Genomic DNA, 15,631 nt, shown 5'->3' with positions numbered 1-15,631 from the left:
TCTATGACTGGCCAATGAGGGAAATGAATGATAGGGATAAATAGCTGAACTTCCAGAAGGGTTATTGGAACCTAAGTTGAGAGAGACCGAGAAATCCTAATCACCTAGGCCTTGGAGCTTACTTCCAATTTCTATAATTAAATAATTGAATGTAAAGCATAGTTAAAAGTACAACTAGATGTTTAACACATATAATGTTGCATAGTTGGTTAGGGGATGCGATGTGTTTTCTCCTACAGTATATGTATAAAATAAAGACAGTTTTGTTTTGAAATTTTATATAAGTTGGTTTCTCGAATGTTTGATTTAATTATCTGTATATTGTCATTAGCTAAAATTAAATTTTTTCCTCGTAGGTTACCAGAATTGAATTGTTTTAAACGTTGTTGTTTTTTCTTTTCTGTTATTAAAGATGAGCTGACTAGTATCCTTAAAAAATTGTCACTTGAGAAATATCAGCCTATTTTTGAAGAACAGGAGGTAAGTTGTTTTTTAAAAAAACTTGTGTTTCAGTATTTTATTTCAATTTTTTAGCATGTATCATATCTTTATCTGTATGAAACCTGTATTTTATTATCCAAATGAAATTGGGGCTCTGAGTTCATTACAGCTGTGCAGTTTCCAGTACAATTTACTCTACTGCAGAATTGTAATCTCAAATCTTAATTTTCATTGGGAAAAAAAAAGACATGGATTCTTGCTAATATATCTGGTTGCAGCAATAATCAGAAAAATGTGAACCAAACATTAACAGATACAATGATGAGTCTGCATAATAAGGGAGACCGAATGAAACAGCAAATCTGAGGTGTGTGAGCTGCTTCCTTTATCTCAGTTAGATCTCCCTAAATTCTGCCAGTCTGTGGCATGTGCCATTTTTCCTGAATGCCATAAAATTCAACATGTTTGTCATGGAATGTACAAAAAACAGCTGAACTTCCAGAAAGGTTATTGGAACCTAAGTTAAAAGAGACAGAGATACCCTAATCACCCAGGCCTTGGAGCTTACTTCCAATTTCTATAATTAAATAATTGCATGTAAAGCATAGTTAAAGGTACGACTAGATGTCTAACACATACAATTTTGCATAGCAGGTCATGGGAGTGAGATGTGTTTTCTCCTACAGTATATGTATAAAATAAAGACAATTTTGTTTTGCAATGTTATATAAGTGGGTTTCTGGAATGATGAACAAACTAAATGTCCAACTTTTTTTTTTTTCCCTGCCCTGCTGGTACCTGACAGTAATTCTCTCTTCCTATATATCTGTGCACGCAATGGTGTTAATTGGACTACTTTCTGTACTTTTCTACACTGTTTCATGAAGCCAAAGCTGGAATCCAGTTTACAACCGAAGTGGGTGGAGCCAGTAGTGTGGAGAGGATAGTGCTTGGCCCCAGGATCAGGGCCGGGGACAGGACACTGCGGCCAGATAGGGGCTGGGCCCCAATTGGGGCCTTGTTGTCAGGCTTCATTTTTAAATAAAGTAAAATATTATGTCCAGCACAAAAAAGTTTCAGCATTATCTTTATTAATGGCTGGGGTGGGGAACCATTTTTTCTGATCCACAGAAAAATCAGTTGGGGACCACAGAAGTGAGAAGGGAAAAAAAAGCCTTTCCTAAACCTTCCAACCCTCAGTGATGTGGCCTCCAACTGAAACACCACACTTCCCTGGTGCTTCAGCCTCGGCAGGGTGGGGTGGGGCGGGAAGCCTGAAGTTCAAGGCTTCAGGCCAGATTAACACTTCTGCGATTCCAGGGTTAGTGGATTTTGTGGGCCCCCCGCAGCCTCTGGAGTGGGACCAAAAATGAGGGGTTCAGTATATGGGACAGGGCTGCCAGTGAGTGGGATAGGGATGGGAGTGCAGAATCTGGGCAGGAGATGGGTGCAGAAGGGGCAGAGAGTGCAGGGTCTGGGTGGAAGGTAGGGGCAAGATGTCTGGCCGGGGGAAGTGGGCTGGAATGGGCTGGGGGCAGGATGTCTGGCCAGGGCAAGGGGGCAAGAGTGGGTTGGAGTGACAGGTTGTGTCTGGCTGGGGGGTTGAGTGAGGGGATGGGGGGTCGGGTCTGGGCATGAGGGAGTGGGAGGTACTTACTTGTCTTTGAGCCCCATGCTGATCCCAGGCTCGGCTTCCCACTGCTCCCATTAGCGAGAATTTGGCCAATGGGAGCACAGGGAAAGGCTCCAGATAGCACACTCGCGCACTGCTGTTCCCCCAGCCTGGGAGGGGGAGCGTCTCTTCCCTGCACAGCGAGGCTCGGGCTTTCTCTCTCCTCCAGCTGACCCTGGCAGCAGAAAGCCAGGGCTAGTGCTCCAACCTTCTTACTTGACTAGGCTACAGTGCCAGGCAAAGGGGGCCCGGACCGTTCAGGTCAGTGCTGCTGGGCATCTCCTCGCCTGCCTTACAGAAGTGACACTCGCTGCTGCAGCCCTGTGTGTGGCTGGTGGGGGCAGGAGGAAGGCAGTCTCAGGCTGGGCTTGGGTCTCACTGAAGCAGCTTGGCGCTGGGCTGAGGGTGCAGCCACTTGAGGCATAGCGGAGGATGGGGTGGCGGGCGGCCAGGAACGCGGGACGCCTTGCCCTGCACCTACCACTGCTCCTGGGCCTACTGGCCCAGCAGCCCATGGGTGCCAAGAACAACAGTGGCATAAGCAAGCAGCCCTAGAGCAAGTCGTTCCATCCCCGAACAGTGTTCGGGCCAGGAGACCCATGGGAGGGCCGAGCCTGTGGGACACCAGAGTGATGTGATGACATCACTCTGTCATCCCACAGGAAAAGCTTTTTTATAGAGAGAGAGAGAGAGAGAGATTACCTCACCTGTCTTCTCTCTCCAATATCCTGGGAACAACTTAACTCTAATACCACTGCAACCAAAATTTTATTGTGTCAGCCGTGGGTGTTCAGCTATGTGCACCCTAAAAATAAGTTATTGTGAGAAATGCAAAAAAATACTGTACATACATTTCTCTCCAAGGCCATAATTCTATAAATTTCATTTACAGATTGCACTTCCATATGCATTTAAGTTTGCACACATGAATAGGCCCACTGAAAGGGACTATTCATGTGCATAAAGGCAATAATGTATTTTCAGGGTCAGTGCCCAAAAATGTAAGTAAATTTTTTGGGCATTATATTTTGCAGAGAGAGTCTGGAGTTAAAGAAAGAAAACAGATAGGTATGAGAGAACTATGTGGCATTTGGGGTTTGTGGAATGTCATTTTCTGTCTTTTAAACCTGTTTTTTTCTCCTAGGGAAATTATTGTGTTTGGTTTATCCAATTATTTAATGAAAACGAAAGCTGTGCTCTGCAAATCTGAGAATGAAGCGATAAATAGGAAAAACAGCACCAGTGCTTCAAAAATTCATAGAAGAAAGAGTATTAATTATAAAATATGCATATGCTGTTTATGTGGAGGTCATATCAATGTGAAAAATGGAAAACACTCATTCTTTCACATGCTTATGAATGCATCAGTTAACTGTATTCCATTTCTCTGGAGCTTTTGCTGACAATTCCATACTCCTTAGCAACGCTAAAGAGCTTCTCTTTTTCTTAAGTCTCCTCCAAGAGAATTATTTCCTTGTACCCCAATGTCTCAAAGTCTATGTCTACACTGCGGAGCTTTTCCAGGATACCAAAAATATCCTGGAAGCACTCTGCCGTGTCCAAAGAACACTTCTGCTTTATTGGAACAGTTTCCAAAAAAGCAGATATGTTCTTTCAGCATTTCTGTATTCCTCATTTTATGAGGAATAAGGGATGTTCTGAAAGAGGAGGTTTTTCTGACATTCGGCCCCGTATAGATGGGCCAAATGTTGAAAAAACCTCTCCTGGAAAAAAAAGTGGAAAAAGATATACAAATTGCGCTTCACAATTTTTCCAAAAAAAAACCCTGCAGTGTAGGCATAGCCAAAATGTGTAGTTGTCCCCAAAATTACCTACTTCAAAAACTGGGATTGGCAAAATTTAATCATGGGCCACTAGCAGCTTTTGGATATATAAAAATGGCATAATTTTGAAATCCAGCATTTCATCAACAAAGAGGACTGGAAATGAGAATTTTGCCAGTGGGACCTATGAGGGGCCGATATAATGGATTTTTAAGTTGTGTTGCTTTTGTGGTTAGTTTTTCTATTTTAGTTCATTTTAGGAAGTATTTGTTACCTTTAGTGTTTTTCTTTTTGAATCCTGGACAGTTTGATACATGATTACCAAGACGCATGTCTTTATGTGTTGAAGGATGCAAGACGTAGTCCCAATTAAAACACAGTACAAATTCCTAAAATATGTTTTTCTGTAATACGTATGTATAGACTACATGATGGTAACATATAGTCTAAATGTTAGTAGCATCTCACTGTTGTAGTAGCATCTTACTGTAAAAATGAGATTGATAGGTGAGAGAGTGATTGAGAGAGATAAGGAGATGATGTCACCAGATATGATCTCCTACAGGACACAATGTGGTATCTGATGTGATGTTTTGTCCTAAACCATTCCCCTAATCTGGGGTCTAACCCAGTACCTTCTGTTGTACGATACTTAATTGGAAGGCCTGCCATAGGAAGGGAGCAAAACTACCAGTGAAACCAGGCTTTGGTTTATGGCCTAGAATTGATAAATCAGTGACTAATTAATGGTGCCACCTCAAGAAATTATGACACAAAATAGATAAAAGCAAGAAGGCAACTAAAATATAAAAAGAGAAGTGTTTTAAGGTAAATGCATAAAGACCTCTGAAGGAAAAATAGACGTTTGTAAATGTAATTGTTAAATACGAAAGCCCCCCTATATTTTCCCCCCTTTGATCTGTGGCTTCAAAGAGTAGAACAGGCTTTAACAATAACTATAATATCCTCGTGAGTCTGGTAGGTCATGTGTTCTGCACGCCCTACCCTTAAAAAGCAGGTTTAATTCAATTTACTCAATGGCACCCAAGGTAGCAGGGCAAAGCCAAGATGAAAGTTGTGAGATCCTGGATACCAGACCTATATTCAGGCCACTAAATTATCTGATTCATTTACACAGACCTATCTAGAGATTAATATTATCATGGTCAGTAGAATGAGGAAAAGAAAACTGTTAAACAGTGTTAACAGGGATGAGTTTTGCCTTGACACATCTTTTAGCTGCTTTTTTTTTTTTTTTTTTTTTTTTTTGTACAGGCAACTTAACATAGAGTATAAGAGGTGCTAGCAGACTAGGGAAATCAATAGCTTGTATAGAGAAGCTTATATGTTTCCAGCCTCCATATAGATATATGGATATATTTGAGCAAGAACCAATCTAAACAGTAAATGTATACTTATGTATCTTTTTTTTAAAGGTGGATATGGAGGCCTTCCTCACACTTACTGATGGTGATTTAAAAGAGCTGGGTATTAAGACTGATGGATCTAGGCAGCAAATTCTGGCAGCTATTTCTGAATTGAATGCAGGAAAGGTATGGTTTGAAATAAGGAAAATGATAAACTAGTTTTTCAGATTTCCTTTTATTTCAGATTCAAACAATAGATACTGAAAACAATACAGTTTTATAAACAAGATATTTAATGCAAATTATTGGAGATAAACAATACTATCTTTCTTTGGGCTGCCTCCATTAATTTCTTCCATGTTCAGTAACTAGACAGTTATTCACTATTTGTAATCATTAATTTATACTAATAAAAAGTAACTAGTAGTGACTTAAGTATTAATCATATTATAGATCTTTGGCTTTCAACATTTATGATGTTAAGAAAAAGATATGATTTATCCTTATGTAGACTAAAGCTGTGCCTATTAGCTCTTTGGTCTTTCACCTATCATTTTTCTCAGGAATCAGTTTCGTTGTCTTCTCATTTGATATTTACAGTTAGATGGAAATAAGGAGAAAGGCAGAGAAATGAGAATACTTTGCAATGGATTTCTTTAGTCACAGAAAGCTGGTGCATCTCTGCAACTAACTCTTATGGCTTTTCTCAAGTCTTTCAGATCCAATTTCTATTCTGTCTTGGATCTTTTATACCGGTTTAGGCATATAGGACACAAGATGTTTAATCATGTCTCACTCATTATGAAAGCACCATTTGTAGTTCTTTTATAAGAGTGTTCATTGGCTGTATACACCTTATGTAAATACTTACTGTGCCAGTAGATGGTTTTCCACAATATGTAGCCTAGTTTGTTGGTTTTTCATGATAATAAAATTTGTTGTTACATACTGTACATTATTTTCTTTGTGAAGGTCTTACATCAGCTCTTACTAGGTTCTGTATTTCAGGCTGAATTGTGTCTTGCCCTTAAAGTGAGGACATAGCATCATTGTTATATGTTAAGAATATAGCATGTCCTGTCTAAAGTTACAACACTTTTTTTTTTTTTTTGGATACAGAATGGATTTTCTGAGAATTCACAAGTAAATCTATAAAGTTTTGGAATGATCTTTCCAGTTCATATATTTCTACAACTTCTTAAAAAGAGCAAATTCTGGAGAAAATCTGTCGGTTTTAGCCCTTTTTGAAAAGCAGTTACAAACCTCCCAGCTTTCTCTGAATGTCCTTCACTATGCATAAGAGACATTTATTGTATCTGTTAGAATCAGAGATTAGAGGAATAAATGCCATTTTTTAAAAAATCTGAGCTGTTAGGTAGGGATGTTAAATGGAGTTTAATCAGCTAATTGATTAGTCAGTAGAATTTTCATTGACTAGTTGATAAGGCTGGAGGAGAACTGCAGAGCTGTAGAGGGGTTAGCTCCCAGATCCAGGAGCTAACCCTGCTGCGACTCTGCCTTTTAAATGTATTAAGAGCTGTTAGGCTCTTAATACATTTAAAAGACTGAAGAGCAGGGGGGAGTACCAAGCTCTATGTTTGCAGGGCATAATTTTTGTTATGTTAAACTCATTACACTTTCAATATGATTTCCAGGATAGACACACACATTTTCATATTTGTTTTTAACCCTTAGAAAATGCATTATTGAATGAGAAATTTAAGAATGCCTTTTTTTTGTTTGTTTAAATCGATTTCTTTTACAGGGACGAGAGAGACAGATTTTACAGGAAACCATACACAATTTCCATTCTTCCTTTGAGAGCAGTGTTAGTAATACAAGATCTCCTGGCATTTCTCAGTGTAAGTGTTATTCATATGTTGTCAGATCTACTTCATCCAATTATTCTTAAATCAGGGTAAAGCACAGACTGTGCAAACACGATAGTTAATAATGTGTTTGTTTAAAGATTCCTGCATTTCTGTCACTTTCCGATCTTAGTGGAGATTTCAAAGTAAAAAGACAGAGAATTTGTAAGATTTTTGCATAGGGAGAGTATTTATGAGTTTCTAACACATTAATATGTGTTTGTTTAATTTCAAACTTTAAAAATTGATTATGTATTGCATATTACAATGGGGAATATTTTACATATGAAGTAGATCTCAATCACAGAATGAGATAGCTAGGCTTGTTCCTTGTCTATCCTTAGAATCAGACTAATTTCTTGCCTGTTATGGTCACCAAGTAGGCTAGTTAGTGGAGTCATGGCTACTGGACATATGCTGCATTTTTGCAGTACATGGACATCAATGCTGAGACCTACCTATTACATTCTGGATGGAAAGAAGAGTGGATCATTTGGACATTGCAGCTATGTCTACACTACCTTTTTTTTCCCCCTTAGGAGAAGATATGCAAATCGTGCTCTCCTTTTTGCAGAAGAGGTTTTGCCGCTAAAAAGCCCCGTGTAGACGGGGTCATTTGTTGGAAAAAAAAAACCCTTTTTCGCAAGATCCCTTATTCCTCAAAAAATTAGGTTTACAGGATTTTGCAAAAAAGGTCTTTTTTCTGACAAATGGCCCCGTCTACATGGGGCTTTTTAGTGGCAAAACCTCTTGTACAAAAAGGATCCGCAGAAGATATGCAAATGAGAGCATGATTTGCATATCTTCTGCTGAAAAATAATGGCTGTGTAGACATAGCCCAAGAGTCAATGTCTCCAAGCCCCACAGAGACTCTGTTTTCAGTACACTGAATTCATGGTTACGGAAACTTTTGGAAGACTAACAATTACTTCACTTCAATTCAAGGTTAACTGGCCTTACTCATTTGGGGGTGTTTATGATGTTATAGCAGCTCTCTCATTCTTCTATGACTACAGTCTGAAAATGCCAGAGATTTTAGGGGAGATTTCAGGTGGAGAGCTGTTCCAAGCTGTAGATTCACAAATGTAGGGAAGGGAATCAATTATTGATTATATGGCTAATTGAATGCAACACAAAACAGATTTGGGGAGGCAAGGCAGGTTGTTCCACCTGTTGCTGTTTAATGGGTTTTTGGAAATATAAACTCAATTGCTGACTGATTGTGTCCTCAGCCACCCTGTGCAATACTTCCAGCTAAGGTTACGGCTTCTGGCTAATATATGTGACATTCACTACAAGAACCTTTGGAAAAGTTGATGTGTATATTATGTTTTTGACAGCCAACCTGATTCATAATAATGTTTATTGTTGAAAGAAAGATTTTTATGTGCTTCAGTTATGTCATCTCTCTATGAAAACATTGCGTCCTGGAACCTAGCTCACCACACCACACCACACCACACCACACCACAGAGAAACATACATTAACTTACACCTTTACCTTTAAAATTCAGAACATAGGACCAACCTATGGAGGCCCAAGTAAGAAGATGCTCTGAGGGGGCAATAGAATAATTTGTCTCTATTAACACTCTAACTTCACTGTAGCACCCCAAAATCTAAGTATCAGAAGGCCTGGCTCCCCTAACAGGCAAAGGATATAAGGCTAAATAAAGTCATTTAACTACTAAAGCAGATATCAAAGATTAGATTTGCCATATGAATTCCCAGAACCGAGGGCTGATTTATTCTCCCAGATTTCTGCAATCAAAGAGGAAATGAGGATTGAATTTCTAGGCTGGATGTTGCGTTGGGAGAAATAACAGAGAAAAGAGAAAACTGCTTCTTCATTGTGTAAATTTGCTGGACCCAAAAGAGAGAGAAAGTTCCATGAGAGTTAAAGAAGCATCTGAAAAAGTTGAGGAAGGAAATCTTATTCTCTTTTTACAAACCTGGATGAATTACTTGTTAAAATTCATGTCTGTGAAAGAGATGAAAGTAGAGTACCCCACTGTGGGCTGGTAACTGATCCAGACATTTCATTATGAACTTTTGCCATTACCAAAAAAGAGTTTATTGTGAAAAAAGGCTAGAGAGCACTCAGAGTCTTTACTCCAACTCCACAATCTTCAGTATCTCCTAGATCTTCTGCTCTAACATTTAAAAAGAGAAGGGAATTGAGTAAAATTAAAGCAGCAATTTCCTTGCAGCCTCTAGCATTAGATTTTCACAGTGAGAGTCTCTAAGGAAGGGAAAACCACACTCCGGATATAGATCCAAAGCTCTATCATGCAGAAAAAGTCTCTGGGAGCAACTGTTGAAGAGCTGGTGAAAAAATAATGGCAGACATTGAAACTAAAGTAAAGGTGAGTGAGAGAAGGAAAGAAGGCCCTTCTCTAATAGAAGTGGAGTCAAGGGACTTAGATACCCGAAGAATAATTGAAGATCGACTAAAAAAGATTTAAATGAAAGGTTGAACATTCACTATGATTATGGTGAAAAGGAAAGATTGTGAAGTTCAGTTTAATTGTGGTAACCAATTAGCAGTAACTGTTTCCCCCCCGCCCTCTTTCTTTGGCTAGGACTAAAATGCAAGGGTAAGTTGGAAAAATAAATGCAATTTGCAGTACGTAAATTTCATATCTTTTACTGTTGAAAGAAGCTTTTCCAAAATTTGGCGCATCTATATGGCACCGAATTTCGGAAAAAAGTGCTCTTTAGTCACATCCCTTATTCCTTGTAAAACGAGGTTTACAGGAATGGCGAAAGAGTGTGTTCGGTTTTTTTATAAATTTTTCCCAAAAAGCAGACGTGTTCCTTGAGCGCAGTGCAGTCTAGACGTAGCCTCTCTCTCACAGTAAACTAAAGCTTTTAAGAGACCAGAGTGTTAAATAGAATTTTGTTAGAGAGGAAGAAGGGAAAGAGAGACTCCCCGCCTTAGCGATGGCAAAGATTGGAGAAAATAGTGTGTGTGTGGAGGGATCTTTAGGAAGTTTGTGTAACTTGTTTTGTAATTCAGAAGGATAGGCTTTCCTCCTCGGGGTACGTAATGAGATCTTGTTGGTGAAGAATTTAACTCACTTGGATTTCAAGGGACAAGCAGGACATCTATTCATAGAGGCGATGTCTAGTTGACACGCCTTTTTTGAAAGTATCTTCTAGACAACAAGAAGATTTTTTGAAAAAGCAGCTCGCTTTTTCGAAAGAGAGTCTAGGCACTCTCTTTTGAAAAAGCCCTGTTTTCATGCAAGAGTGCCTTTTTTTAAAGATGACTTTCGAAAAAAGGCGTTATTCCTTGAAGGGTGTGCCTAGACTGCAGGGCTTTTTTTCGAAAAAACTGTACCTGCGTCTAGACTACCGCTGCGTTCTGTCGACAGTAAATCGAAAGGATGCGGTGGTTTTGTCAATGGCAGTAAACCTCATTTTACAAGGAATAACACCTTTTTTCAAAAGTCATCTTTCGAAAAAAGTCGCTATTGCATGAAAACGGATTTTTCGAAAGTGAGCGTTTAGTCTTTCTTTTGAAAATGCGAATCACTTTTTTGAAAAATCTTGTTGTCTAGATGCTCTTTTTCGAAAGAGGCGTGTAGTCTGGACATAGCCGTAGAATGAAGTAAATCTTTTGATTTACTGTCGACAGAATGCAGCGGTAGTCTAGAGGCAGGCACAGTTTTTTTCGAAAAAAAGGCCACTTAAAAAAACCCCAAACTTGTAGTCTAGACACAGCCAGCGAGAGGATAGGGGGTTGGTGTTTAGCAAAGAATGTAATTCATTGGGGGCTGATTTATATGTTATTTTGACTTTTCATGTTAGGATTCAAAATTAGAAATATTTATGGCATTTATCCAGAGGAGAGAACTGGGGAGAAAGTGAGGGGCTTGATAGAAAAGGGAAACAGCTCTGAAAGCTTACAAGCAGAAATCATGCCATAGTCAAGTACAGTTACAGGGTCTTTTCTCCTTCCTCTTGATATCGAGTCATAGGATCAAGTTGACCACTAATGGAATCAGGTGCAGTAACACTGAAGTCAGGAATTTTGTGCCTGTTTGCATAAATGATGAATGTGGTCCATTTTGTTTAAAATATTGCTCTGACTGTTAGTGAAGCCTGTGGTGGGCACTACCAAAACCATATAATACATTATATTTCTCTTTCTTTGTAGCACCTGGATACTGGATAAAAGCACAGGAATCTGCACCTACCAGGAAGTAGCCCCTGGATAAAGATGTTTTAAAGCCGGGGGCATGGAAGATTGAGCTTAAGTGCAGAGAAGAAAATTTATAAAACTAGGTGCTAACCACAGTGTCTCAGTACAAAGTGTGCAGGAGTTGCTTCAGTAACATCTTTATGGCACCAGTCAAGCAAAGTATCCCTTTAACTTTTAGAATTAATACTTCTTCTGACTTTAAGGGGACAAGTCAGAGTTAGAGTTAAGCACATGGTTAAGTGCTTTGCTGGTTTAGGGTCTGTAGGAGCAAGGCAAGATTTAATAATGACATAAGATGATATGTAGGTCATCTTCAGAAGTACCGTTTTGAAGAGCTCACTCACAGAAGTCTTGAGAAGACACAATCAAGCACCACAGGAATGCAGGAAGCAAAAAAAAAAAAAGCCAAAAAGTAAATGTGGAACTCTCTAAATCGACAAGTCACTACAGAATGTTACGTCTCTACAAGGGTTGGAGGCCAAGTTATAAGATTGACTAGTTTTGTGAAAGGGCATAGAAAGGAAGAATATTGATGCATATATAGCTAACTAAAACATATTTGATTTAATCAATACTAAAAGGAGTAGGACAACAATAAATACAGGTATGCTGATAAAATATATTATATTGTAAATATAAAAATATCACTAGGAAAATTCATAATCTGTCACCAATATTTACCCAGAATTAATGTAAAAATGAGACTTTTTAAATTGGTGATGTTTTGTTTGTCATTAAAATAATCGAACGGACATTTGTAGTATCTGCTTTTGATTAACAGACATCCCAACAGGTTACAAAACAATTTCAATATGTATATTTCAATTGCTTTTATAACAATGAATGCTGAAAGGATTAGCACTAGAATTATGCATGGAGCTGGTTTTCAGTGTTGAGCAAAAGTGTGTTTTTAAACAATTAATACAAGCCATCATAAATTACTCAAGTTAGTTTTCTCCTTTCTTAAATCTGCAAGTGACAGATGTTCACGCTCATATTGAATCTAGCCAATGGTGCAGTTTTGAAGGTACAAATATAGCTAAGTTCCAACAGAACTTGCTCAAAGCATTAATTCATAAGACAGAGCTTTAACTAGTTCTTTGCTTACATAAAGAGGGCATAGAATCCTTATTGGTTTGCTGAAAACTGGTATTTTAGTGTAGTGTAAGTGCCACAGATTAGTACTCCTAGATACTTTGGTTACTGATGCCTGGCTCTGGGGTCCCAGTGGGGATCTTTTTAAACTGCTCTGCCCGTAGGTGGAGGCTGGGTATAGTATGTGAAGGGCATTGAAATTATTGCTGGTGAAAAGCATGTTTGAGAATAGTTGCAGGAAGGGAGAGGGGATACACACAGGGCCCTGTAAAGATCAGGGTGGCTGTGCCCTACCTTCTCTGCTACCCACGTATTTCACTTCTACCAGACTCTGGCAGGTTTGACAGCATCTTTGGTAATTGCTCTTCACATCAGGTTATATGACCTGATGTTCCAAGTGCGGGAAGAGGTAGCCAGCAAATTTGTATGCTATAGTTAGTCATCCTCTAGGAATTTTATAGGGACTACCACTAGGGTTGTTAAATATCGACTAATTGAATAGTTGTTGCGTTTTGTATCGACTATTTTTTTTGTCGATAGGCTGCCTCCACCTTTGAAGGTGTTGCTACACTATAAAGACAAAAGTGCCATGTGGAGCCTGGGGTCAACTGGCTGCGACGAGCCTGGCGGCAGGCTCCTTGCAGTGTTTCAAAGCAGCAGCGCTGCGTGGAGTCTGGGGTCAGCAGGGGAGTCCCCAGCTGATCCTTGGTTCCATGCTGCACTGCTGCTTTGAAATGCTGCGTGCAGCCTTGGGACACCCCAGCTGGCCCCAGGCTGCATGTGGTGTTTCAAAATAGCAGCACCGCATGGAGCCCAGGGTCTGGCCCAGGCTCCAAGTGGCGCTGCTGCTTTGAAGTACCCTCTCTTACTCTCTCTTCTTCCCCCCACTTGCTGCTTCTTTCTGATGGAGGCAGCAAGGAGGGGGAAAAGTGATTAGTTGACTAATTGACTAGTCCTTCACATCCCTAACTACCACTTCAGTTCACATAGGTCACAAAACAGTCATCATCTAATAAAGACTCTCATTATTGATCTGTCCTGGATTTGACCAATCGTTCAGAAAGACGTGTATCATTCTCTTCCATGACTCTGGTTCTCCTTTCTATCCTGTTTATGGGAAGGATTTTGTAAACTCGGCTTGTGTTATTCCCCTGGTAGAAATGAAGCTGTCAGAGTTTCGTAAGTAAAAAAAATAAAAAATAAAAAATATTTTTTGCTTTCACTCTAGAATTATGGGTTCAGCTAAGCTCTAGCTTCTAACTCTTGGCAGTGCCGTAACAGCAAGTAGCAGGAGTGTAATGTTACTTTATAATATGATTTTATAAAAGTGCTTGAAATTTTGTTTTCTTTTTCTTTATTTCTACCATTAATCAAGGCCACATTTTAAACAGAGATGCCTCATTATTTGGAAGTGAGTCAGAAAGATGTCTGTAGTTCTTTATGTTCAGCAAATGTCTTTGACATGATATAGATTCTCAGGGGACCAACTCCAGTTTCCAGAGTGAAAAGGAAACATAAAGACTTTTACAAACTGAGATATTTTTATTGGTATCACCCCTGTTTAGAAGCTGTCTGGCCAAGTTTGCCTCAAACTAACATTCCAAAATCTACTACTGTTAGATTTTTGTTTTATTTTGAAGTCCTCTTGGCAGTACAACATACATTTACAGAGAACAGGCTTTGTCCATTAAACCGGCAACCTGTGGAAATGTTTAAAGCTCATTTGTAACGGTTTACTTCTATAGTTTCTCAGAAGATTTTATCACTGGAAAAAAACGCTAAAGAAGTTTTCTTCTTAAAAGACCACAACAGCAATTTCCAAGTACTTTTCATTTGTAGCATCTGTACATGACAGATAACGTAGTCAGCCTTTTGCTCCTCAAGCCACGGAAGCAGCATGCTTTTGGGTGATGTGATATACTCTAGAGATATCCTAGACAAGTAGGCTAAGTCTAGACTGGCATGATTTTCTGCAAATGCTTTTAACGGAAAAGTTTTTCTGTTAAAGGCATTTGCGGAAAAGAGCGTCTAGATTGGCACGGGAGAGAGGGGAAAAAACCCAAATGTGTGATGATCCCTACTGAATAAAGAGAGAGAAGCAGGGGACAGATTCAGAGAAAGGACAAAGGGGAATGGCCAATACAAACATAGATAGTATTGATTATCATACCTATCCCTTAAAAAAGGGATAGAGAATAAGATAGGGAATATCTTATTGCCTCTATATAAAACCATGGTATGTCCACATCTTGAATACTGTGTACTGATGTGATCACCTCATCTCAAAAAGGTATAGTGGCATTGGAAAAGGTTCAGAAAATGGCATAAAATGATTAAGGGTTTGGCATGGGTCCCATAGGAAGACAGATTAAAAAGACTGAGACTTTTCTGCTTGGAAAAGAGGACACTAAAGGGGGATATGATAGAGGTTTATAAAATCATAACTGGTGTGGAAAAAGTGAATAAGAAAAAGTTATTGACTTGTTCCCATAATGTAAGAACTAGGAGTCACCAAATGAAATTAATAGACAGCAGGTTTAAAACAAGCAAAAGGAAGTTTTTCTTTACTCTGTGTACAGTCAACCTGTGGAACTCCTTGCCAGAGGATATTGTAAAGATCAGGACTTTAACAGGGTTAAAAAAAGAACAAGACAAATTCATGGAGCTTAGGTCTATCAGTGGCTATTAATGGCTTGTCAGAGGCTGGGATTGGGTGATGGGAGAAGGATTACTTGATGATTACCTGTTCTTTTTACTCCCTCTGAGGCATCTGGCATTGGCCACTGTTGGAAGACAGGATACTAGACTAGATGAACCTTGGATCTGACCCAGCATGGCCGTTCTTATTGTTCTTGTGTACTACTGGTTTTCTCACTTTTGGGGGATATGTTAGTGATGAAGGGTTAATACAAATCAAATATCTCTTTGTACCCTGCTGTAACCATGTGATAAAGCAAAGAGCCAAATATGTATGACTATAAATTCAGCGTAACTCTACTAAAGCCAATAAAGATCCCCTACTAAGGATATATGTGGATGTAACTGAGATTAGAATCTAGCCCAAGTTAGTTTTGATCCTTCCTGGGAGTACTCAGGGCTTACTGTCATCTGCCCGTGCTTGCCATAGGTCATCTCCTTAACGGCACTGGCTAATTATAATGCATGCACTCCCCTCCAGGCCTCACAGACCCTAATGT

The 15,631-nt window shown here is 39.2% G+C and overlaps 1 protein-coding gene across 2 annotated transcripts in view; it reads left to right on the top strand.

The window, feature by feature from the left end:
• ANKS6 (ankyrin repeat and sterile alpha motif domain containing 6) overlaps positions 1-12,091 on the top strand; it is a 46,592-nt gene extending 34,501 nt beyond the window's left edge. For both annotated transcript variants that reach the window (XM_075921528.1, XM_075921527.1), the window contains exons 14-17: positions 413-480; positions 5,334-5,450; positions 7,030-7,126; positions 11,295-12,091. In XM_075921528.1, coding sequence (XP_075777643.1) covers positions 413-480; positions 5,334-5,450; positions 7,030-7,126; positions 11,295-11,344 — 332 coding nt within the window. In that variant the 3' untranslated portion in view covers positions 11,345-12,091. The remainder of the gene's footprint in view (positions 1-412; positions 481-5,333; positions 5,451-7,029; positions 7,127-11,294) is intronic.
• The last annotated feature ends 3,540 nt before the right edge of the window (positions 12,092-15,631 follow it).

The sequence above is a fragment of the Pelodiscus sinensis genome, chromosome 2 (assembly GCF_049634645.1).
Source record: "Pelodiscus sinensis isolate JC-2024 chromosome 2, ASM4963464v1, whole genome shotgun sequence".
NCBI lineage: Eukaryota > Metazoa > Chordata > Testudines > Trionychidae > Pelodiscus > Pelodiscus sinensis.
The sequence above is the reverse complement of the archived record's forward strand: the minus strand, read 5'-3'. Positions and strand labels throughout refer to the sequence as shown.